This window comes from Acyrthosiphon pisum, chromosome A1, assembly GCF_005508785.2.
Source record: "Acyrthosiphon pisum isolate AL4f chromosome A1, pea_aphid_22Mar2018_4r6ur, whole genome shotgun sequence".
NCBI classification, from domain to species: domain Eukaryota; kingdom Metazoa; phylum Arthropoda; class Insecta; order Hemiptera; family Aphididae; genus Acyrthosiphon; species Acyrthosiphon pisum.
In genome coordinates, this window is record NC_042494.1 from 60781455 (window position 1) to 60806020 (window position 24566).

The following is a 24566-nucleotide window of genomic DNA, read 5'->3' on the forward strand; positions in this document are numbered from 1 at the left end:
GAGTATAATATTATGCCAACGTAAAAAACGACAACAGTCGATAATCAGGTACTTACTTAAAAGTAGGACCTATAATATCTAATATAGTAATTGATTGCTCCCTATACCTCATCAATCCGAAACGACAGAAATCGAACGGTTAGGAAACACGAGAGAAAAAAATCCAAAGAAACAGTTTCGGTCCCAAAAGCAGCCAGAGCAGCGTCATTTCCGTCTCGCCTACCGATTTTTAAAGAGCAAATCGCGGAGAACGACGATACGGAGCCGGTGCGCAGCGGTAGAATCGGTGTCGATCAACCGACCGACTGTAACCGTTGCCCTACAATCGGGTTAACGATTGTCATTCGAAGTAAATCATCGGTCGTCGTCTTCCGCTTTCGTATTTCTGTACACTCCACCCCCGCCGCCGTCGCAAATGCCAAGTGAATAAAACGGAGAAAACGACTGTAGCAATTAAAAAGCAGCGGCGGCGGATACAATAATTATTAAGAGAACGTTTTCATTTTATATTGTATTCTTTTGACGATTTTTAATTGCCCATCTCTTTGCCAAACAGACACTGTCTAGTTTAAAAGAGTTACAAAAACGCATTGAATGCTGTTGCGCACAATGGAAATATTGTGTCATACGCGTTAAAACGTCCTGATTTAACGGTGTACCGTTCAAGATGAGGTGGGTGTAAGGCGTCCATTCAACGAAAAAATAATATAACAGAAAATAATAACAGTTTTCACAATATAGTCTCTTACGCCATTCGTGAAGTACATATAGGATATTGGTACTTATTATTAGGTATGGTAACTTTAGGAAATTATGATCTCATTTATACATTCTATAGATACTCACAACAAATAGGCCAATTTTTTTAGGAAACTTAATTCTCTATAATATTGATTAAATAACATTAAGCCCACATCCCTCATCAATAGTTATGGGCATACGAATACAAATTATTATTTATATCAATACACATAATTTACATTCAACATATATTTTATAATATTTTTATACGAGTTTTTATATCTATTAAGCGAACAAAGTAGCTGCAGACAAATTTATAGAATCTGTGGTAAAATATTTAATGGTCGAGTCATATTTTATATGGCTATATTATTATTCTCTACAGAAGAAAGCACAGTTCTTATCCACTATGTTTATACCATCTAAATACTGCACCAAAAACAAATTAAAATAAAATTTGAAATACATTTTTTTTTTTTTTATATTACTATTGTAAACACAATTTTGTAGAAATTGTAGAACAATTTGATATTTGCTAGTATCTACTGGAGAAAGACTTAACTTTGAGGCACTTTACAGAGTTTTGGAGGGTCCAAGATCCACTTCCCTCTATACTTGCGCCAATGCATAAAAAGAAATTGAGTACAATATAAAAACTGGAAAATATTAAATGTTTCGATAATATAATCGATGCACATACTTGGATACTTTCTATTGATTATTATAGCTTATAACTTATGACTTGCAATTCAAGTTTTTTGAAACAAATGTTGTATTAATGTAAGTTTTATAATATGTTCTAAAATATGTAAGTAAAATACAATTTTTAATGAAAAAATGGATGCGTTTGACTACGGAAGACGTTTTCTCGTGTATTGTCATATTATACACGTAGAATAGACAAAAGTTGTTTTCAGTAAAAATAAAAACAAACGTGGCATGGTGTTGAAGCAGAGGTCAGCGGTTGTCTTGGGCGTGCACTATGAAACGCATAAATAATATCGGCCCGTACACCTCGTTATAATTAAATGGGCCGAGATAACGAAAACGACTACGATGTGATACCAACGCCGTCAAGCCGGGTGCGTATAATTTATAGTTTATACTTAAAAAAAATAGTAATAATAGTAATATAGTGAAAAATTATCGTATGCTAGCAGTGGGTGAGCGCAAGATGCAATAATTCTCGAACGATTTTCACACGATTTTTTTTTAGCTATTATTATTTATTACAGCAAGCAAATGTAATATTAGCGTCGGACACAAAAACTTGTTCCTCTCTCGGGTGGCGAAAACGACGTAAAAGTCCGAAGTTATGACTGTTTGAGGAGACGCACATGCGACACCCGCGGTGTCGTCACTCGTCATTACAACAGATTTCTCGGTCACGGAGTACTCGGAGCAAAAGCATTGTGAAATGAGGCGGCAGCTTGAATTCCGCGTGGGATCCTCTCGTTTTGTCACGTCAAACACTCGCTGATTCAGACCGAATCACAAAAATAATATTATCAACACGACTGTTTTATTATTTAATATTAATTTTTTTTGTTCTCCACCGCTCATGCCCTCGCGTGCGACAGATTTCGGTATCAAGTATCGTTTTACGGCTTCTCCGGATTACCATTACAAATTACAATACAGCATAATAAACAATAATAATATGTTCGCAAGTCCAATACGACAATTCGCATTAATGTTGACGATAAACAACAGTTACAACCAAATAATGACTATTAACGAGAGATTATGATTTCGACGAAGACGCTTGTGATACGATTATAATATAATAATATTACGAGTTGCAGCGAGTGTGCATAAATTGGAACAAGGTAAAAAGTGCAGATGTCAGGTCAATTATTATCGCGTAAGTGCGCATTATTATGACAATCGTAAGAGAACAAAAACAAATATTTTCAAGACGCTGATTATTATTACGGTCCGCGCAGTACAATTAAAAATATGAAGACATACAATATTCAATTTATTTATGTATTTGGATCGAATACAGGACCTAGTGACATTTTATTATTTCATCACAAGAAGAACAGGAAGAACCGGATTATGGTAAATTGGGACTAAATATATTATGGGTAGAAAATAGATATGTCGATAACAACTCTGTTATCGAAACAACTGAGTTGCTATCGTCACGTAATAAATAAAAACGGAAATAAGAACTAAATTAGAATCATTATAATTTATAATATGGGAAATAAACACATTGCATTTATATTTATAAATAAATACAGTGAATGTTATAGAATACGCTATCCATTATATTATTATATAATATGCAATATGCATAAAATAAATTCTAAAATCCATAAATTATAAACGTAGAGCGTGATAATATACTGATGTCTGATAATATGTAATAATTTAATTTTTCAACGAGATAATAATAGCTTGCAATTATGATTTAAGTGTTTGTTTGCCTACTACATATAATTATTTAATTAATTTTAATCACTTTCGTCATGGAGAAAAAACTGATGCTAATCGAATAAACTTTACGGTTTTCTGCGAAACTCGTTCATTCAAAACAACAGCTGTTTTAGTTCATCGAGAAGTTTTACTTCCAAAAATTATAATAACACATAAGCATAATACATCGGAAATACAACTACGAAATTGAACAGATTGAACAGTTATTATTATATTGTACCGTTTTTGGATATGATGAATGATAATTTTTTTTTAAACATCTATGGTTAAAGCTATTCATTTTTGTTGACATCACTGAACGTGAATTTTTACACACCTACTCTGATAGTTTGTGATCATCGTTGTTCAAATATAAAATATTATTCGATAACAATATAACTCGTTAAAATCGCTCCTAACGTTCTATCAATGATATCGCTATCTCGGAAAGATGGTAAAAATTACAAAAATAATAATTACTCGCTTAAAACCATCTAAATGTTTCCAATTGACATTTACTTTATGCAGTTGTGTAATAATTAATAACCAAAATAAATTACACCTATCACGACCAACAACTATCGATTATCGCACATTCCGCCGGAAAAAAACGTCTTCAATCCGCATTTACAGGTAAATGAATATGAACACGTCAACTAATCAAATGAACTAATAAGCAATACATTTAAGAAAAATAAATCGTACATAATGTGCGGCTTTAACGCGTAATATTAATTTGGCAGAAGACTAACATACACGACTCGTCAATGTACCTTTTTATCCGAAATTTGTTTCCGCTTCCGAATACCATGATTGCTATTCGACGGCGTCGTTTTCAAAGGCTTGGATGTTGACCAGACCCTAATCGCCAAGCACACATTACGCACAGACGAGAGCGCGCTCGAGATACTTCCTCACCACTCGCACCGTTCGATTTTAAAAAGCACGACCGACAACCGGTTAGGTACAGCGAGGGATTAAAAACTATAAAACGAAACGAAACGAAACGAAACGTATACGTATCGAAAACAGGCACGCACACTTGCTGCCGGTACCGCAGTCGGACGACGACTGAATTCTGAAACAGTAAACACTGATCGCCGAGCTCTGCTGCCGCCCGCCCGCTCCACCGACCCGGGGCCTCGCCGCGCCGTTAGCGTCGTGGTCGTAGTAAGTTCAGCGCGCGCACTGCCGCCGTAGTATATAATAGTAGTGGTAGTAAAGTAGTAATAGTAAATAGTTGAAGTAGTAGTAATAATAGTAAACAGTGGTAGTAGTAGTAGTAGTAGTGAGTATAGCGTTTGTATTAATTCGGCCAGTTGTTGTGTTGTTTCGTCGGTCAACTTACACAACAGCATGTCGCGGGATTGACGCTAACGCTATGTCCTAGCTGGTTTGCACGCATGCGGGGAAAAACAAAATAGCTTGTATTTCGCCGCATGCGGGCAACGCATTGCGTGCAGAACAGCATGGTCAGTATATAAAACTCACGCACTCGCCCGCACTAGCTAGGACATAGGGTAAGGGCAAGCGTGACAGACGATAATGCGACCAATCCTAGCTCCTACAGATGAAAGAGTTCGCGAAACGGATAATACCCGCGGGGGTGAGGAGTGCGTAAGAAGCGGACGACTTTTTTGTAATCGGATGTATACACCGAAAACCGTTTCCATTTACTATAATATAACGCGTAAAGCCCTTCTTGTACGTGACTTTTCTTACGTTTTTTCTATGATTCATATCATATTTATAATAATAATTAATTCCGTCCCCCGCACGGTCGAATAGTATGATATATATTATATTATACTTGCATACGATAGGCTTATTTCGAAAACGCGCTCAACATTATTTGTATGCCGCCGCCGAGAAATTAACATAATAATATTACCGACAGACTGCACCTGCCGCCCTATATACGCGCACACACCTCGCGACAAAGAAAAAAAAAACAATGCTCTAAACGCGGCGGCTTTTTGTGTCGTCTTAGCGATGCGTTATTTTCCGAATTCTCCATACGATCGTCGATACTGTATATTATTATTATTTATCATGGTTTTTTACTCGTACAAAAAGCGGACGTATAGGTTATAATGAGTACATATTATTATCGTTTGACACCTTAATAATAACGTCGATTATCTCGTATCAGAATACTCCCTTTCATATTTTAAGTTATAAATAAATATGAACGTCGTCGTTTTTTTCGCAGCCGAGACTTATGATTTATGATCAACGGAGAAAGTTATTTTTTGGATATTAATATATGTTTTACAAGAATCGCGAAGTCATAATACTCATATTATATTGTTTATAATGTACGGATGTCCGCGAATATGAATAAATAATAATTAGCAAAGTCTCAAATCGTACCGACTTGATAATATAAGCAGCGTATATAATATTATTAGTATTCAAATAATGCAAATAGTATAAATCAGGCTTTCAAACAATCGCCGAAATAAACTTAAGATTCAAGAGAGTAGATTTAAACAATTTTTTTTATCACGCAATTATTATAATATATCAATTAAATTTTGCATTTAAAGGTAATTGGGTAATACGATACGATACCGACGTTTCGATTACGTTAGTAACGACGGGCGCAATGAAACGACCAACAAATATTATTCTAACGGTTACTTCAAATATAATAAAACGCTATATAATTATCAACCGTGAACGGTGAACTTGGTTTCATATAATTATTAGAATTTAGATTACTTGCACAGTTGCAAATTGTTAAAATGGCAATTTGACAGAATCAAAATACAAAACTATAATCGCGAAAAGTTTTTTTGTTTAAAATGATTCGATAAATATTTTCATGGGCTTTATTCTAATAATAAAATTGTAAAGTATAGGTAATTATTATTAATATTGTAATGCAATAAAAATTAAAACTAGTAATAAATGGTACTGGTAGTTACTAGGTACATAACAAAAACGTGTAGTGTAAAACTGAATTTTTTATAAATTTTATTTTATAAATAAATCCCGGAAGATTATGGTAATAATTAAATCAATACTTATTTATGAGTAATATATTATCGTATTACGTATACAACATAATAAAAATAACCTTCTATACACGCGTTACGTTTATTTTAAAACGTTTAAAAAAAGAAGGTTATTTAACATAATAAAATCCAATCACCGTAATTATCTATATGTATATGCGTTGCTTAATTAAGAGCCGTTTGTAAAAAAAGTAGACATTCCACATATTTCTGTGCACCTAACCTTCTACCTAAACACATTTTTATACACAGTGGTTCGGTTTTCGTAGAACGGTTTTCTATGTATTTGAGCGTTAGTGTTTATAACTAGGTTTCGTAGAAAATATATTTAATATTTAATGACACGATTAAATGAAAGAAAACTGGTACCTATACACCTAACCAACAGACGTTTGAGCGATTAGACGGTCCGAAGTCGACCCAAAGATTGTTGTCAAATATGTATACGGATTATTATAAAGATATAGTTTTTATACATTTTTTGTCGTGTAATTTAAAAATCCCAACTGCTTACCACTTCCCCAGCATCCACACCGCATAGACGACGCTTATCTCCAAACGATATATACAATATATATAATTATGTGTTACGATAATATGCAAAAGTATTATGTGTTAGTGTGTTACTAAAAGACGAAACTTTCAAATTCGCCTTACTACTCGAAAGACCGTACATTAACGTGCGAATCATTCAATCACCACACGTCCACATCACTATATAATATAGGTGGTTTTCACAAACGTTACCAGTATGCAATATAATTGATTCGCAAATACATAGGTATACATGTTAATTAATAATTGTATTTTACCAACTTATATTGTATATTATATTCTTATGTGCGAATGTGCGATATAGGAGTTTCAAATATTATTCATGTTGTTTTGTCGGAATCAAACTCCACAACATGTCGGGAGGATGAAATCATGACAGTAGGTCATAATAATATTATTGTTTCAAAAACTTGCAGCGAGGAATATACCCTTGAATAACACGTAAGCTGGCCGTGTATCTATGTGTTTACAGGTAAAAGCAGGGTTCGTTTTGTGTACGAAGAAAACGAAAACGTTTCGAGTCGGTTAAGTGCGGAGAAAGTGCTACAGGTACGTGCAGCTATAATATGGGTACCACCAATAATAATAATAAATGAAATTATTTGACGGTCAAAAACGTAATCACGCAATGCCCTCAAGTCACATCATACACACATATTATAATATAATAAACATATAATATGTAACGTAACGCGTACTCTACATACATAGATTATATTATTATCCTGCAGTATAGGTATATACTATAATAATATATATATATTATGTAGGCCCATATAGTTATTGTATATATATAGAGAAATAGAATCTTCGGACATAATCTACTGTGCTACTACTATATTACTACTAGTACTACCTATACCTATTATGCTATTACTATTTACTACTACGAGCTGTTTCACTCCGTACGGAAGGGTATATATAAGGCTGCGGCGACGATCGACGACCGTGATGTACACAGATATTATTTTATATAGGTGTCTATACAGCAGCCGACCACAGGAGTACGCGCGTAATAATTCATATTAATGACCGTTCGACCGCTGACGTTATTATTGCATGCTCCTTCTCTACGCGCGCGAGTGTATATAATATTATTATAATATTATACATAACAATAATAATGATAATAATCTGTGCGCAGCTATATTATGTGTATGAATATGTATAGATACTGACGACTCCGGAGACCTGCGATAGACATATATTATTATTATATAGCTGCGCGGTGCGGGATCGGATAAAAAAATAAATAGTACAATGATTAATAGCGTGGATCGAAATCGTATTTTTTTTACATATATATCTATATCTTATATATATATAAGGTATTTAAATATAATTGAAAACGTTATTTTCTCGATTAATGTATGCTATAATATTATATCGCTGCGCCGGTTCGCTTTTATAATAAATGACACGTTGATTGGGTCGACCATATAATATTATAATTTTACGGTTTGTTTAATTCGGCTGGTGTCATCATTGTATACCGTCAGATTGTAATTATTGTATTAAATACATACATATATATAAATCTGATGCAATGTTGCATTATAAGTGCGTGCCAACTGAGAAGAACTGACGGTTGGGAATCGAGGCAGCGTTTGGTCCGATCTTCAGGTAAACTGTTACGTAAATCCATAATATATTAATAATATATCATCGTTAATTAAAATATATACATTATTTAAGTATATTTTTAGTCGATGATATAATAATAATAATATGTACGCGTCATATACGCATATCGTCACGACGTTACGTTGAAGGACGGGCGCACGTTAAAAACAAACTTTTTTTCAAGCACCATAGATCACAACTGGTTTTTTTCTATACGCTACCTATACTACATACATCAATACATGGATGTATAATATTATATTTTATATACACAATACGGTTACCGAAGTTCAAAAGGTTTGTGAGTATGCTCGCAACCACTCATGCGGTGAATCGAGGAAAAAGAAAAAAATATTGACACCAAAATGAAATTTAACTATAAAATTAAAACTATAAAATTTAAATATTAACTATAGGTACTGGCTAGAAATGTAGCCATATATTAATGCTCATTTACTCTTATAATATATGGAAAATAAAAAGATAACAAAAATACGTGAATGTCGTATGTCACGAGGGTTATTAACGCCTGAGGAATAAGAGCATCGCTGCAAATATTATAAATATTATATTGAATGTTGGTAGGTCGTGTAGGTACTATAATATGGGTATAGTGATCATAAGTGTCTCATGAGGACGGTACCCACTCGCAATTTGTAATGTGGATATTTCTGCAGGGTTTGTGCGAATGCATAGCTACTGTAGAAGCTATGATAATACAAGTCCAAAATCTCTAAATATTCATAGACAAATTTTTTTTTCAAAAGTGTGTACTTACATAATATACAACAAAAAAATACCGAAATAATCAACAACTGGAGTATATTATTATACAAATCATACAAAGACGCGGAATCTCACCGGGGCGTAATATTATAATATGGCTCACAGGCGTTTATAATAATATGAAGCCGTATATAACAGTAAGTAACACTACTCACTACCTACATACCACATAAATGTACAATATAATAATATATGTATTTATATATTATATAACTGCAGTTTTCACACGTGGTTTTTATGCTAATGACGACAACGATGACACCAGATACAAACACACTACAGCAATGTAGTCGTCAGTCAATGCACACGCACGTTTTATATACACATTATGTAAAGGCACACTCCACAGGTTGGCGTTGTGTGTATAGTTAATAAACGACTTTATACAATGTATTATAATAAGTACGTATAAGTGGAAAATGTTGGAGAGGCGGCGTGGCCGCGTGGGAGTATATAAAATACTAAAGCCATACATCATATAATATCATTGCGACGGCGACGGTGATGAATCGTCGTCATAATATTATGCGGGCGGGTGTACATAGCATTATATATATATTATAATTTATAATGAAGACGGAATAACGCGGGCTACAAAGGGCTGCTGCAGCTTACACAAGTGTGTTACATTATTCAATTATATTATATTATTGGACTGCCTACAATTACCTCCTATAAGTAGATATTATTATTACATGTAGGCGTGCTGAATGACCGGCGCTGTGACGACGTCCCTCCCTTGCCACACCATCGCCGTCGTCTATCGATCCGGGTCCATAGGCGGACCCTTATTCATATAAGGGTGGGCAAAGGGGCGGCATTTCTTTCCATATCAGCACATGAACTAACCACCTCCCCTCACGGTAATCGTATCGACTTTCAGTCAACAAAATGTATATAGGTATAAAATACAAAACACGTTTTCCGCCGTCCACCAATAAGGGCTGTTAAAATGTTTAAAAGTTGCGTGAAACAAAAAACCCTGCGAGCCAGTTCAAACATATCGTTAAAAACACGGTCGAACGATATCTACAATAGGATGTTTAATTTTTTTCATGACTGGCGATAAACCTGCGTGAGCACTGCAGCCACTAGTGTGCTAAAAAACACAGTAAGTAACGGTTTCGGGGTATAGTCGCAAAATTTGCATCATGCGCGTAACTTCTATAAAATAATATATTAGGTGTATTGCTATAAAATTGTTCATTGTCTGCTGCGCCATCTTATCAAATAGAATATATAAAAAACTCGAAAAGTCGTATAATAACCGTTTTAGCGACACACGTGCGCATAACAGGTAGGTACGCGCAATACATTTTTATAGACTTTGCGGAAGCTGTATTTATATACATCATAATAATATATTACATTGCATTATGTCACTTTCGTTTAATCAATCGAAAAAGATAAAAAGTTCCAGCGGATGACGTATTCTTTTTTCTTATATACTATATAGAGTACGTCATGTAATAATACGAGCTTCAGAATCATAACACAAACAAATTAAAAAAAAATCGTTTTTATGAAACGATTCCGCTGCATAGCGCAGCCCATGTGGCAGACACGTGAGCACGGAAACGGTCGTATAAATCCATACAAATCACTTGCTAAATATTGGCGAAGAAAAATTTGGAAAATTAGTATAATGGGTGGGGCTGAGGAAATACAAAGTATTATGCACGTTACCTGAGCAGAATAATATAGTATACGATCGAAAATCTATCGTTTAGTTCTTATATACTTATAAATATTACTATACCAAATATGCGCACGTGTGCGTGCATAGTTTCTTACGGATTATTTAATTTCACTCGCACTCGTATCATGTATTTAAATGTGATAAGGGCGTGTGGATCGGATGCAGCGCGTTTGTATGATGATGAATGGCTGGTATTATATTATACTCACAGTAAACGTAAAATAATTAACATGTAAGTCGGTCGATTAATAACTGGTGTCGTAAGAACGACACGGTGCTGAGTGATATGTATATATAGATAACAATGGTGTCGAGACGAGTTCTTCCCCGCGAGACTGAAAACAGCAAACGTTGAGAAATTCTTGTTTAACATAAAATACGCGATCAAAATATATATATTGAACATGTTAAGTCATTGTTCCGCGTGATAACCGGCTGCGGGGCAGGTCTGCTACCCCCAAAACACTACACGTTTACAACTTTATTTTAATATTATAATATTGTATAGGTACGAATATTATACGATTATAATATAGCGGCGGGGTACGTATTAAATAGCTCGAGATGAAACAAAATAGGTGTGAAAGTTCAGTCTTAAATATTTTACTATAGTAAATATTCTACATGTCTGTACAATTTATTTAACAAATCTCTCCCACAGTCCCACACAACTCCCCATGACTAGCCCAAAAAAAAAAATGTTTTTGTACCTATGTATATAGTATATAATATACTGGATTATGAATTTTTTTTCAGTCTCACTGTAGAAGTGTTGTAAACTTTTATAGAGATCTTAACATAAAATTATTGTATACGTGTTGTAGTGACAAGAACTTATTATATTGCGAGGAACCACGAGGTCCACGACAATCCATGTGAAGACAGAAAGATGCGAGTTCGGCCGCAGCGGATGTAGACGAAATCCCGTTATAATGGCTATTCTGGGGGCTGAGATGAAAAAGTGTGAAAAAAAACAGTCTTTCCGGTAGAATAATATGTGCCTACGCGTTGTTCACATTCGCGTGGTGTAATAATAATATACAGACGATATCCATCGAAACGCGTCTCAAGCGCATTCGACTGTCGCGCCGAACACGAGCTGAATCGTGTCGGAAACCGAGCTAACACACTTTTTTCCTGATCGTCACCGTATATAATAATATTACTATTTTAATATTCAGTCTTATCGTCGTCGGTCGTGCGACGGAGACGATGAAAACGACGACGACGACGGCGGTTTAACATTGTATATAGGTAGATACATAATATATAATATTTTATTATTATGTATATAATGTTATGATGGTGGTACAGCAGAAGACGTGCTCCAGTTATTATTGTGGCGTAAACTTTTTTTTATTTTCTATCTTTATTTAAAAAAAATCAAACACAATACTAGTTATATTGACTTGAAAATACTTTACATACAGGGTGATTTATCATACACGCTCGTCCCCAAATTGTATATTTTAAGTTGGTCTAGTTAAATTTTTATAATATAGTTAAGGATGTTGTTTGACGATATACAACTACTTATTTTTACCAAATTAGAATCACCTCATTTTCAATAAATTGTTTTTCAGATGATTTATTTTGAAAATGTTGATATATCTTAATCCTAATTTGAACGAGAAGTTATTTAACTTTGTAGGATAATATTGGTCACGATGATAATGGGTTTGGAAGATATGGGGGTTATAATTACTTATTTGAAAATTATAATATTAATCAATTAACATATTGAAATGAAAATCTGAATAAATTCATAATTAAAGGAACAATTGGAGGTGAGCATGCTTGCGGTAAATCACTCTGTATACATTTATGGCACACTTTTACGACATATAACATAATATATATTGATATATTGTATTTAAAGTACGAGGTACCTCCTATACGACACACACTATGTAGTCGACAAAAGTATAGGTATTATATACCGATAAAGACTGTTCGAGACGACGACGGCGCCATCGCGTGCGTATAAATAATATATTTATGTACACGGATGGTCGCGGGCAGATCTACTTTCTATACGCATGTGTTTGTGCATGCACATATATATAGGTTTATTATGTATGTACTAATAATATTATATCGTCGATAATAATATATAATAATGCTGCGAGTGCAAATCCAGTTCCGATAGATGTTACGTGAAGTCGCAATATTGCTTCTACTACGACGGCGGTTGCCAAGCTACCCCCATCTCCTCCCCTCCCAGCAGAAGCCGCCCACACGGATTGCGGTTGTTTATATTGTATTATACGTTATTAAAATACGTAGTCTCGTTCTTCGAATAAAAAACAAATGCAGTCTATTATACCGGCGGCGGTGACGTTACGAGTTAGTCTTCTATGTAGAGATGATACGACCGGGAAAGTGTAATTATATTATATGCATGAAAGCGCGTAATACGGACGACCGTAGTAGTATATTTATGTGTAGAATTATTGGTTATTTTAACGCGAAGGTTTATCGAAAATCGGAAACCGCCGACAGGTATATTTTGAAAATTCGACAGTAGTCCGAGCTCAGTTACAATATGGGTATATAATATAATATATAGGTCCAACCATCGGTATATTGACAATATTTCGGTTAAAGTCTCGACGCGCACAATCGTGTCGCGTGTACAATAAAATGATGCCAAACGTGGGCGTGAGCCGTGCGCGGTTGAGATATAATATTATTATTATTATTATTATTGTTGTCCGCACGGCGTCTCTTCTACACAACGATTTTAATATTATTTTACACATCCACCCGCCGCCTTCCTCGCACACGTATTTAAAACATTTACACACATTCAGTACACGCGGGTATATACAATAATATGATACAGGCAGCTGTGAGTTGTGACACTCTCACTCGGTTCGCGACACTTTCACCCTTTTTGTTGTTGGTGTACTTTATATTATATTATATACACACACACACACACACATGAGAGCGCGTTATCCATTATACGCACAAATAAAATAGGTACCTATAATAAAGTACCTGTACCTATCTTTATGTATAAACGTTGCAATAATAATGGGTCGTCGGGCGGCGAGTCACTGCGGAGATGTAATCCTTACGCGACCGCCGAAGGATATATGGTAAATATGTAAGTGTTAAATAGAATAAGAAGAAGAAAATATAATAAACTGAGATAATGAAAAAATATAAAAAGCAATTTACCAACTGTTAGTGAGGCGCGTATCACCTATATATATATATATATATATATATATTATAATACACGCGCTCGTTGTGAAATTCGATACTTGGTTCATTGTGCCCATTTAATTGAATTTGTCCGGATCGAAATTAAACACAAAAACTTGCGCACTCACAAACCTCTCGTACACGAGCATGGACGTGACAATGGCGACTTTTCCACGAAAACACACAGATCGAGTTGATAACGACGCGGCGCCGCCATAATCTATTGTCGCAAACTCGCAACGACACTATACATACATACATAATGTTTAAGTATATATCTCCGACATCCGTAGTATAAACCTTAGTCGATTATAAATAGGTTTCAAAATATAAATAGGTAGAATTCGTCGTCGTATAAAATTATCCGCGGCACTTTCCATTTTCCGTTTTTTTCTTTTCTTCTAGAACTCACTCTAGATCAATCCCTACGATACGCGCGCGCGCGGGTATACACACGAAATTCGTCAGTTTCACATATACTAGGTACCTATACCTATTTATAACAATGATAATGTCCATTATCCTACATTATACTGCTGCAGTCGTGGCGACGTTGCTTCGTGCCTTCGTTATAAATACTTATAATAATGTTATGCAGCCATATTATTATGGTGTACTGCAGTATTCTCAGGACAACGCAGAAGAAACTCCGGTATCTGTGTACCAGCATAATATCATAATATTATGGCGACACAAATCGGAACTGAAAGCTCGAATCTATTACCGGAGGAGTGAGCCTTTTAGTAGTGGAGACCATGGCAAATTGGCTAACAAAGGGTTTGACACATATCAATTAAAATGTATGTTCTATATACATGATATAATAAAATATAATCATTATTCATTATACCTAACCTTTATACTTTTATACATGCTTAGATTTGTTTGAAAAAGTAATTGTTATACCTAGTAAAATGATTTACATAATATTATGTCTTATATGTGTCTGTTAGCAAAGTATTTAATATCATGTTATAAGTTATAACTAACAAATATTGTGGGGTTATAGTGGACACAAAATTAATTTTTTAAACTTCTATTTTCGCACCAAATTCTTGTAACCATTAAGACGATAATAATAAATTATTGTGTACCTACAATTTAGTATAGCTTACACGTTTATAAGTGCATTTGACAAATTATAAAGCAGAAATAAGAGCGTGAAAAAAAAACAAGACATGAAAGTCTGACACTCCCGCGCCGCGTGTACATGCAAATACAATATAACGTACGACTACGCGTCAATACCGCGGTAACCCGATGCGTCGTTTTCGTTGTACGGACCCGAACGGTACACGTCGTCTTGGACACGCGACGACTATCACTTTCTAGTTTTGACATTGAGCCTAACCCTCGCGAGCACGTCACCCGGTGCTTTCGTTTGGCCGCGGTACTCTGCTACTAATGAGGGCCCACGCGTCCACCGACATCCGCTTTTTCGCGTACCCGTTTATAATGTATATAATAAAATATATATCGTTATTGTGTTGAGGACAATATATTACTTAGGTACACCGCTGCCGACCGTACACACATTGTAGTATTGTACCAATAGTGAGCTGTCATTTGGTTATCGTATCGCAGACGAGATCGATATACGCGATCGACAGCCGATAAACATTGGAGCACCAACAGTGACATGCATTCGACATTCTGCGACGTCATCACTCGCGCGGAGTGATATCGCGCTTAAGATTTTGATTTTCTATATTTTTGTTTAATTTTTGCCGATTGGTCTTCTTATGCTCAACTCGAACTTCTTACTTCACCCCGCCTCTCTGGCTACAGTCGTCGTGGCTATCACCTCATACCCACGATTCACATGGTTTTTTTTCTAGCTTTTACAGGTAATTTAGGCTTTTTGACTAATCTCTAGTCTCATTAGACTATCCTTATGTCGACATAATATACATCCATCGCACTCCCGTTTACTCGAATCTAGACATTTTTGGATATTTGGTCCATTCTCTCAATATTTGCATACGTTCTCTTTTCGTATTTCCCCATATTTCCATCCATGTTGCGATCCACGATACACCATATAAATATATAATATAATATTCAATACCTAATAATAATAATATCGTTTATTATTATGGCGAGCTTCCAAGCCTCCGAGGAGCGTCGTATGAGATTTAAACACAATTTGTAGGCTCGTATAATAATGTCCATATAATGCGAGGTAGGTACACGGGTAATACTCGAGTTTAGAAAAATACACACACTCACACACAAGTAAATATAAACGCGCCCGTTAATTAGTTTTTTACGCGTATACAATGCGACGATAATGATGTGCGATGGAAAACGCGTACCTGTGTATTGTATATATTTACGATTTTATTATATTAACGAACCGGAACAGCTTTCTTGTACGGTTTATTATGTTATTATTGTTATCCGCGGCGGCGACTCTGTTGCTGATCGATCGGTTTTCAACGCGACAAATATTATATGATCATCGTCGCGGTGATGTTATCATATCCTGGTTTTGATGAAGAGACTACCGGTGTATAGTGTTTGTTGTGCTGATAGATCGATGATGACAATACGGCGCGGGAACGTAAAAGTGGATGCGCCGCACAATGCGACAAGAGCCAATAATATTATTATACTGTACAATGCGTGCGCGCCATAACAATATAGACATTACTCGACGTCTTTAAATCGCAAACAACCCAATTCGAACGATAGTACCTATATTATTATAATGCACAAACACCACAGCTAGTGGCACAGTGATTAAATATATTATTTTTTTTCGTTTTGTCTGACACTTAAATTGTATAGACGTTTTTAAAGTAAAACAAAACGTTATTATTATTATTATTGTGTGTTTTGTGGCCTCAAAAACGATATCATTATTGTTGCGTTTAGATTAAGAAAAATAATACAACAAAAATGATCAAATAATGATTAATGTGTTTCAATTTGTCATTGTTTTTACTGTACAAAGACATTATTATGCTTTTGTTATAGTCTATGAGATCGTTTTAATAATATTTGTTATTCGTCGCGACGGTTTTCATTTTTTTCCACCACAACATCATCATAGTTATTACTTATTACAATAATAATAATAATAATAATAATAGTCACTTACATAATTAATAACTAATCAAATCTAAAACCGATGATTAGGGCCAAGGGTAGGGAGAAAATACTAATTTTTTCCTTGGCCTGAATTACCGATCGGCGACTTCGAGAGCAGTCGAATCGAATATTTGCAGAAGTATAATCGGCTGGCGTACAAAATAAAAATGAAAACATCGACTATGGCAATAATAATATTAATACACCGAAAACACATGCACGCGCCTAACAAAAATGATATAGGCCAACCGTAATGCGTGCACGCCCAACTGGTAAATCACAAAATGACGTAGCCGTAGTCATAAATGCTCGTATCAACATAATATATAATATTTATCTTAATCAGTTTGCATGCAAGATACATGATTTGACGATTTTACATACGATTATACGAATGAAATAAAAAAAGAATTAACCTCAAAAGAAATCCGTAAACTCATTTTTTTGTCTCGTATAGTATTCTGCAATATCCAGCTACTTGTTCGGTAAATAGAAACCGAATGAGAAACAAGTATAATAAATAAACCTATAATCCTATTTTTTGTTTACACCGTGTACCTATATACAATTATTATAGTAATAACAATTTCGACGTATACGCATTTAAATGTACGATCAATTTTTAATTTCCTCATCTCGCTACCACATAATTTTAATCCTAATTATATTTACGACGTTGTTTTTGACGAAAACGATAATTTCATTTTCGTTCATGAAGCTAGACACACACTAGAATTCGTGGAGCGGTCGTTGGATACACCAAGCAATCGGTTTATAATAAAAATCATAATAATTTGTTAGACAAATTTCTAAAATACCTAGGTATATAATATGTATATAGTAACTCAATCTTCAAAATGTACTCACTGTTGGTAGAGAGTCGGTGGACAGCTGGGTTCGAGGGACGGGGGAAACACTCCCGATGACTTGAGCGGCCCAACGACTACGGGACTTTTGGCGGATGATGGCGACCTGGTGGTGACCGCCGCCGCCACCGCTTTCTTATCCGTGTCCCTGGTGATTTTCAGTGGGGTGCAGATATGGTGTTTGACCACGTTGCTCTGGACCGTGGAAATGGTCGCGCTGAATGCCGGCGGTTTTACGGTGGACATGACCACCTGCTGTTTGGGCACCGCCGAACTACCGGCACCCTGGAACACGGACTTCCGGGCCGAGAACTCAGACTTGCAGTAGTCCTTGTTGGGTATGGTGAGTTTATTGCGACGGACGCTCGATGAACGACCAAACTCCTTGATGCCGTTGTGCGGAAACTGTAGTGATTTTTCGTCTGTCGTCAGTAATGATGGTGGGGGCGGTGGCGGTGCAGGCAGCAGGGGTGGCTGCAGCAGTTCAATGGCGAACGACTTGACCGGTGTCTGAGGCACTGCTTTGTGGCTGTCGTATATGTAAGACAGCGATTTTGATTTTTCGCTCATCGTGTTATGCTGATGCTGGTGCTGGTGGCCATGCAGATGGTAATTGTTGTTAGTGAACAATCCAGTTGATACGCCGCCACAGCTGGCATTAAAGTCTCTGCTGAGGAGCACGTCTTCGACGGCGCTAAAACTGCTCTCCAGTCTCTTCTCCTTACCATTGCGCAGAAACTTTTCGTTTCTCAGCGACTCAGGTTTTGGCCAGATTGCCTCCGGTGGCGGTGGCGGCAGCGGTTCGTCCGATATGAACATTTGCTCGTCATCATCGACTACTGGCGGTGGGGGCGGTAGGTCTGGACTAGGCTCGCGTTTCGCTTGGGGCGTCTGCTGCCGAGCGACCTGTTTCTTCTTAGGTGGCAGTTCGGGCACCCAATCATCGATCGATATCGACGGTCCAAGTACCATAGGCCCAAGAATCGCTGTCGACAGTGAACCACAGCTAGAACTAAGTAATGTACAAAAACAAGCGGTTAGAACTGCATATATACGGATTTATGTTGGTTTTTATCATGTAACGATTTTTAAGACGACCTATTACTTAACGACGACATTATCTACAACTTGTTAAACAAATATTTAATATACTAATAGTGAATACTCAATACTGCAGTGCGATGATTCATTACTTTTATCAGCTGAAACCTGTTATAGTGAAGTATACATACACAAATTTGGCAGATAACCAGCGATATATTCTATTACCGATTAAATCTAGTAATAAATTATCGAATTTATAATTAATTTGAAAATAACCAACTTTAAAAATGCATTAAATTATTAAATTGTCTAATAAACTTATCACCTAAGTTGGCTACCTATTTGGCTTGCCAAGTTTTATAATTATATTTAATCATAGTTTGATTTATATTTCCTATAGATTAAAATGTAAAATAAACGAGTAGCTAATAAGTATAGTTAAGTAAATAAATTAAAACTATTTTATATTTCCATAAACCTGAAAATAGATATAAAATACGAAACTATACCTAATATTTCAACTAAATTATTATATTTTAATTAGATTATAGAATTTTAAATTTAATTTTCACCATTTACGAAACTGTACATAAATAAATAATTTAAAAAATATATAATTATATTTCAAAAGTAGGCAATTAGGTACCTGGTAATTCAAAATATGGTTCTACGATTTGTCTATTTTTTTTTATAGAATCAGATTTATTTTACTTTAATGGATTAATGATGAATAATGATTGATTACGAATTTAAATCAATTACAAATTTAAAACAAATCAGAATAATCCCAAGTGAGTAACACCAGGAAATATATTTAATTAAGGGGATTGCAACACACTTCATACGTTTTAAACCAATAAGCGGTGGTAAATTACACATACTTCGGAATATACGATTTTATAATTTTTATACGTGTATGAACTGTTTGGAAAAATATCTAGACTTTGTAGGAAGTCGATTTAAAATTTAAAATTTTAAAGGACTTTAAAATTAAGATTTTTTAAAAAAACCCATTGAAAAAATTGCATTACATTTGAATTTATTTAGGGCACATCTCATTTTAAATCAAAAAAGGTAATTCCAAAAGAGCATAGACTAGAGGTTTTAAAATCAACCTTTTTTTTCGTAATTACAATCAAACTTCAGGAAGTATGTTTGTTTACTACCACTTTTAGTAGTTTTTATAGTCATGCAAACAAGAATATATTTTATTTTTTGCGAATAATTGACATTGCGTGCAAGTGTAAGAGTTGCATCCGTTGGCAATTTTCGGAAGCCCACACTGATGTTAATTTAATACTCACACATAGACATTGCCCAAATGTACATGTCATGTCAAATTGCCTAAATATTACTCCTGAAAACATGATACGCTGGAGCTCCCTTAATCTTATAAAACTTATATAATAAACATAACACAAATATGATAATAATTTATTTTAAATAGGTACCTAAGTAAGAAGTTATAGATTAAGATATAAATTTCCAAATAATGATGTATTAGTTTATTTCGAATAAGTTTCATTTTTCTATTTTTATTATTTACATATTTTTCAACAGAAATGTTTTTAAGGGGTTAGGTATAGGCAATTTAGAGTTCATCAATAATAAAATGTAAGGAGCAAATCGCTTAATCGCTCGGTATTATGTTTCTATTAGCAAAAGAACTTGTCAAATTTATATTATTTAACATCCGTTTTAGTTTTATTGGAGTATTTTTAACCGTTCGATTTCCATGTATACGCGTACAAGAATCGTGTTGACATAAATTGAATGAAAAACATACATAAAATATTAATTCGATATATTTTGTAACTCTATAGTGTATTATGTACCTCCTGAGCGGGTTGTTTTTACTGAGTTCCTTGGGGTTGGCGTTGCTTGCTTCTTCGGCTGAACTGTCGTCTTTCGAACAATCCTGCGGACATAAAGTAAAATGAAACACACGATTATAATAAATAATATTATATAATGCACTATCGACGAGGGTAAAAATAAAAGCGGTCATGGCCACAGTTATATCACTATATTAGATACCTATACTAAACTATATGAAGGCTCAAGACGATCATATTATAGATAACATTATGAGTCAGAAACTTTAAACATTATTTTATATTTTAGGTAGGACATTCTAAAAATACCAATATATTATATAGATTTATCGACACTGATATAACCGTTATCGTGGAGTATTTTTTTAGACCTAGGTTTTTAATTTATGTAATTATAATAATTGTATCTATAACGATACAATTGTCAAGTTGTTACCATTAAAGATTAAAGAAGTTGATACATGTATGGCGTCGTGGAGGAACCTTTCATATCAAGTGTTAAAAAATGTTGTGTCCTCCCAGCTTGGGGGGTGCTTCAGTTTCTCCAGTGGACTTTTGTGTATAACGCAGTCTAAGAAATTTACATAGGTACAAGTCTCTTCCAGTCACCTATTTACTCTTGATAATGCTGTAGTGCTAATACCCCGCACCCGAAACTCAACCGAAGGACTACTAAAGAAGGTGCTAGGACTTACGTCGTTCCAAGTGGCCGGAGAGTCGTATTCGGACGAAATGGAAGAGCGCCTAGACAGCGGAGTGGGTAACCGTGGACGGCAGGGTATAGGCGGAGGCCTAGGTGGCGGTGGCGACAGCTGCGGCTCAGACCGCCATGACGACCCGGGCTGGTGTCTCTCGTAAAACGACAACAAGGCCCTTTTTTGTATGGCCCTCAGAGAGTGATCTGCCACTCTGTGCTTCTTTTCCGGGTCGAAATACGTGAATTTGTTGGGCGTTTGCTGTAGCTGTTGTTGCTGTTGCTGCTGCTGTTGTTGCTGCTTTTCCAGTTCGTTGATACGTTCAGCCACCGTCAGCGCTGGCGGAGATCTAAAAACGGTTTCAAAACAGACGTTAAAATTCATCCGCACAATTGTACTAATATACATGACGTGTATACACATGTAAATCACATGTAAGCCACATGATCACAATAATATGATCTAGTGATAACATTGGTACCGTTTATTTATAAAAAATATAACCGCATTTAGATTATGTATATTATGTATGCAGTACAGTACCCCTCAAGATTTTAAACCAAAACTGATTAAATGTAATTTTTTGTATTTAAAGATTAAACAACCGATCAACGATGCGCTTTTTTACTAGTTTGATATTTTGTCAAAGTGAGATAATTAGAATACGGTTAAAGTATGCTTATAAATTATAATACTATAATAGAGTAGCTTTCTCTACATAACCGTATCTGATATATATATAACACAGGAATAAAACGCGTTATACTTTACCCTAGTCATTTAGAATAATAAGAAAAATAAGATAAATAAATTTGATAAGAGTATGCTATTATGCATAAGCAGATGACGTCCGAGATGTGAATGGAAATAGAAAACTAAATTTTGATATAAATCTTTATAGTATAATAATAATAAAAACGTCGAACAATACAAATTGTGCGGGTACATCGTCAAATGTAGTGATAACGGATCGTTCAATAATTACTCGGAACCATGTAATATTGTTAATAATTAATTATTGACGTTATACATTTACACACTGATGTGTAAATAATACCTGTCCTACTACGATTGTGTAATGTTTATCCACAGTAATATTTTATATTATTATGATGACAAAGACAAAGTCAATAAGTAATATTATTGACGTGACATTAACTTCGACTTTCGAGTTACGGATTTAATGTGCAATTGTGTTTGTTTTCGTCCCAATGGTCCCAAATACATTAAAATACGATAAACTCATAACTGGTACTTGTGGGTAAAATGAGTTTAACAAACGGTTTTTATGTGATATGTCAAAATTTTACTAGCATAAACAAAATAATATAGGTAGGTATGCAGCGCAGTCGTTCGTACTTTGGTGAAGTCTTTTCGTCTACGACCATGGCCGGTTGTACCGTGTACGTGCTGACCGGAAACAATTTCCGGATATTTCTCTGGTTGCCGACCCTGTGCTCCTGGACGCTAACGCCCGACCATCCATCGGTTACGCTCATCACCGACTCCGAGTGATGTCTCTGCGGCGCTGAAACCTTTGCGCTGTGCGCAATGAGCTGGGTGGTTGCCCGGTGGTGCCCGCTACTGGACACGGTGCTCAAGTCACTGTTGGAACCATGCCACTTGAGCGTTTCACTAGACGAACCGGAGCTGGCGCTTGAGTCCCTCCCCTGGGTGGCAGCGGGTTTTTCCGAGTCTTTGCTGTTGACGACCACGACTGCCGATTCGCTGTCTCTCCTTAACCTGCAAATAAGTCCACCGTTGTATTATAAATGGAATGTCCAGAAACGGGTTTTTCGCGACATTTTATTTAGTCCAATTATATTATATACCTGTCCAGGAACGGGGTTGACGTGGAATCGGTGCTGGACACGTAACTGTGGTACCCTTCGCTCTGCGCGTACGACGTCTGGTGTTGGTGCGAGGGCACCGTTTTCTCGGTCAAGCTGATCTGGGACGTGGACTTTTCCTCGTAGATCCGCGTGTAATGCTCCAGCTCTTCCTTGGTCAGATGGCTGGACAACGCGCTGTCGCTACCGTCGAAACAGCTTGAGTACTCGTCTGTTTCTCGCTGCGGAAACAAAAAACACAATTTTCAAAATATATAACAACAGTATAATAATAATATGCGTCGACGTTTCCGCCAAAAAGCTTATATATATATTAGTAAATATGAAATCGGTCACTAACGTGCGGTGAGTCGTCGTAAGCTCTGGAATACTTTTCTAGCTGCGCTTGCGTGAGCTGAGACTTTGGGTCCGTCGGATCCGACAAGGTAGTCGTCGATAATGGCACACAAAAATGTTTCTCGGCGGTCTGCTGCAGTCTTTCCACATAACCGCCACCACCGCTTTTGGTTCTCATCGACCGCACCCGGTCCAGCAGCTCAGGTTTGCCCTTTTCGCAACGCTCCATCACGGTCTTCAACTGCTCAAAAAAAAACGGTCCATGCCATTAATGTTGCGTAAAAAAAATAATATTAATATGTCATACTGTGTAATATTATATAACGTGAATAGTGAATATACGATCTATAGACAATAAGATACATGTCTTTATGACATGACAATAATAATCGTCCCTAAATTGTGCTATCATTACATTATTATTTTGATTAGATGTATATTTATATAAAACTACATAATATTAATCGATGGTATGGGCTGAGTGGTGTTTCCCCGTCACATACATATAAAATATATATATACAGGTATATACGAACAATGGCTCGGGGTCAAAAACTTCGGCGGCATTTAAGTCTGGCCGACAGCATATTATAATATATTGTAAGCCCTAATACTCAAACCGGTTTCGGTAAACAAACATTTATCCGCGCACCGTCGCTGCCGTACACACCGAAAGTGTTTCGCTCGTTATTCGCATCCGACACGCCTGGTTCTCCGCGGTGAGCGAGGCTCGCCCGACGACAAATCGATTCGCGGCGAACACACCGGACACGGTTCGTCAACATG

At 35.8% G+C, this 24566-nt stretch overlaps 1 protein-coding gene across 5 annotated transcripts in view; it reads right to left on the bottom strand.

Moving 5' to 3' along the window:
• Positions 1–24566, bottom strand: part of LOC100166532 (protein Shroom) — a 173540-nt gene that overhangs the window by 31066 nt on the left and 117908 nt on the right. For all 5 annotated transcript variants that reach the window (XM_008183349.3, XM_008183350.3, XM_008183351.3 and 2 more), the window contains 6 exons: positions 23785–24021; positions 23427–23665; positions 22954–23337; positions 21595–21943; positions 20900–20982; positions 18022–19032 (listed from right to left, as the gene is read on the bottom strand). In XM_008183349.3, the coding sequence (XP_008181571.1) occupies positions 18022–19032; positions 20900–20982; positions 21595–21943; positions 22954–23337; positions 23427–23665; positions 23785–24021 (2303 nt within the window). The remainder of the gene's footprint in view (positions 1–18021; positions 19033–20899; positions 20983–21594; positions 21944–22953; positions 23338–23426; positions 23666–23784; positions 24022–24566) is intronic.